The sequence below is a fragment of the Rhagoletis zephyria genome, unplaced genomic scaffold, assembly GCF_001687245.7.
Source record: "Rhagoletis zephyria isolate East Lansing unplaced genomic scaffold, Rhagoletis_zephyria_1.1 Rzeph_scaffold_02209, whole genome shotgun sequence".
In the NCBI taxonomy this organism is placed as follows: Eukaryota; Metazoa; Arthropoda; class Insecta; order Diptera; family Tephritidae; genus Rhagoletis; species Rhagoletis zephyria.
The window spans coordinates 31,231-33,480 of NW_016159293.1; the positions used below are offsets into that span (position 1 = coordinate 31,231).

The 2,250-nt window shown below is 33.9% G+C and overlaps 1 protein-coding gene across 1 annotated transcript in view; it reads right to left on the bottom strand.

Annotated features, from left to right (window-relative positions):
- The window catches only part of LOC108366272 (protein unc-119 homolog), a 47,876-nt gene that overhangs the window by 13,148 nt on the left and 32,478 nt on the right, over positions 1 to 2,250 (bottom strand). Inside the window, exon 2 of the mRNA XM_017620610.1 lies at positions 265 to 437. Coding sequence (XP_017476099.1) covers positions 265 to 437 — 173 coding nt within the window. The remainder of the gene's footprint in view (positions 1 to 264; positions 438 to 2,250) is intronic.

The following is a 2,250-nucleotide window of genomic DNA, read 5'->3' on the forward strand; positions in this document are numbered from 1 at the left end:
CCCCCCCTAAATACGGTCTTGGTTCAAACGGCCATAGGGTAAGCTATTTACTAATCAATCATACATGTAGTACCGACAAAATCATTAGGATTCCAAACTACTATGTAATTAAAAATGTAATAATATTTAGGCTTATGTAAAATTTTATTTATAGTCATGAAAGGTATGAGCATTCGGCATAGCCGAAGACAGCGCTGTCCTTAATTGTTGCTAATAACTTTGATACGATTTGCTAATAAGCCAAAATAATTTTTAATACATTACCTAGCTCAGAAGGGAGGTTAGGGAACTCATAAATATGTTCACAAGAGTTTTGGGAATATGGAATGCAGTAGCCAAATTCAAAGTCAAATGTTTTAAGCAACCGGTCTCGGAAAAAGTGCCGTTCTATCATCCGAAAATTATTTACGGGTTTGCTGCCAACTGTGAATTCCACCCTAAACACAGAAAGAAATAAATACAAAATTTATTAGCATTATTTAGATGGTTAGTTAAATTGAGATCTTTTGTTGTCTGTATGTAAATATGTATGTATCAGTTATAATGATCGTTAAATAAGGAAGAAGCTCTATTCAAAATTGGTTTACTTATAACACCGTGCGACAGTCAATTTTACACACAAAAAATTAATTCGCGAAACTAGGTGCCAAAAATGGTAAAACTACGTATTTCGGCTTTCTCTCTGACGTCAGGAATTTTCTTCAAAGATTTTGAAATTTTAAAGATATGATTAATTAAAAAATTGCTTAAAAACCCAAAAGAGAAAATTATGTAGAATTAAACAAGATTAAATTGGTGCATAAGGACGAATGGGTACTGAAAAAGTACTTTTAATATTCTTACAAATTTGTAATATGTTGTTTTTTTTGTTAAGAAAATACACGCGACCAATTCCTAAAATTTCGCCCTTCTTAGTTTATTTCCCTAAAAAAAGAGATGTTTTTTGTTATTTATGGCCTAATAAATATTATATTCAACAATTTTATTAAGCTTGAGGCCGTTTACAATGAAAAATGTTCTGGAAAACAACAATAATTTACATTTAATAAAAGTTATAGCTGCTATTTCGGAGATCACAACATCTGCTCATCAGACTTCTTCAACCGCGGTAACTGGGATATAAACCAGAGACTTCGGATTACAAAGCAAGTGGTCTTCCCACAGAAGTAAGTTCCCCAATTTTTCATTTAGACTTGATCATTGGTTGTTGTTTGTTTTCCGACCGAGATTATTTCTAACTAGCAGACCCGGCAAACTTCGTCTCGCCCAAAATTAGATCTTTAATTTAAACATTTTGGTCCCACAGTTTCTCCAACAATCCACATTTACGATTTGTACTGGCACATTCATCGGCTAAGACTATGGTTTGGTGGTCGTTTTCCGCCTTAAATAACCGAACGAAAGTGTTTTGTCCATGAGAAGTTCCCTGGTGGCAACAATGATCCGGATCTGTAGTGAAAGTTTATCTTATACTTTAAACTTTATCTTATAGTTGGTGGCAATTTCAAAATGAATGCGTATCCTTGTTCCAGAGAAATACAATATACCGTCACTACACACGAATAAAGGCGCGAGCTCAAAAGTTGACCGCGAAAAAAAGCGCATAAAAAAAACTTCAGCGAAGAAAGACTCTTAATATAGTTGACGGCGAAGAAAGACGCGTTAAAATATTTGACGGCGAAGAAGGACGCGTAAACTTATTTTCGCGGTCAACTATGTTTGCGGGTGTAATAGTATGTACATTCCGTAAATAGTTTTAGAGGAATAGTGCTGAAGTGACAGTCCTTGGCCAAGTATAAATATATGATTACGCGTCTTTCTTCGCCGACAACTAGGTTACGCGGCTTTCTTCGCCGAAGTTTTTCTTAAGCGCCTTTTTTCGTAAAAGTTTTTTTATGCGTCTTTTTTCGCCGTCGAAACACTGGCGCACCTTTATTCGTGTCTAGTGACGATACATATATAGACTGTGATGAAATACCTTAAATGATATATATTTAACATCAGCTTATTAATGTTCATAACCTTAATACCCTAATATTAGAAAATATATAGATGTACATTAACATTGAATTACTGTGAAATAACATATGTACATACTCCAATGAATTCAGCAACTTATCTTTTACATATATATGTATGTAACAACTCTGTTATTAGTATTTAGTTGACTTAGCTTTAAGCTTATGCTTATGGTTTAGATTTAATAAATGTTAGTTGCATTGAAACAGCCTTTTGACGCGGACTTATCAA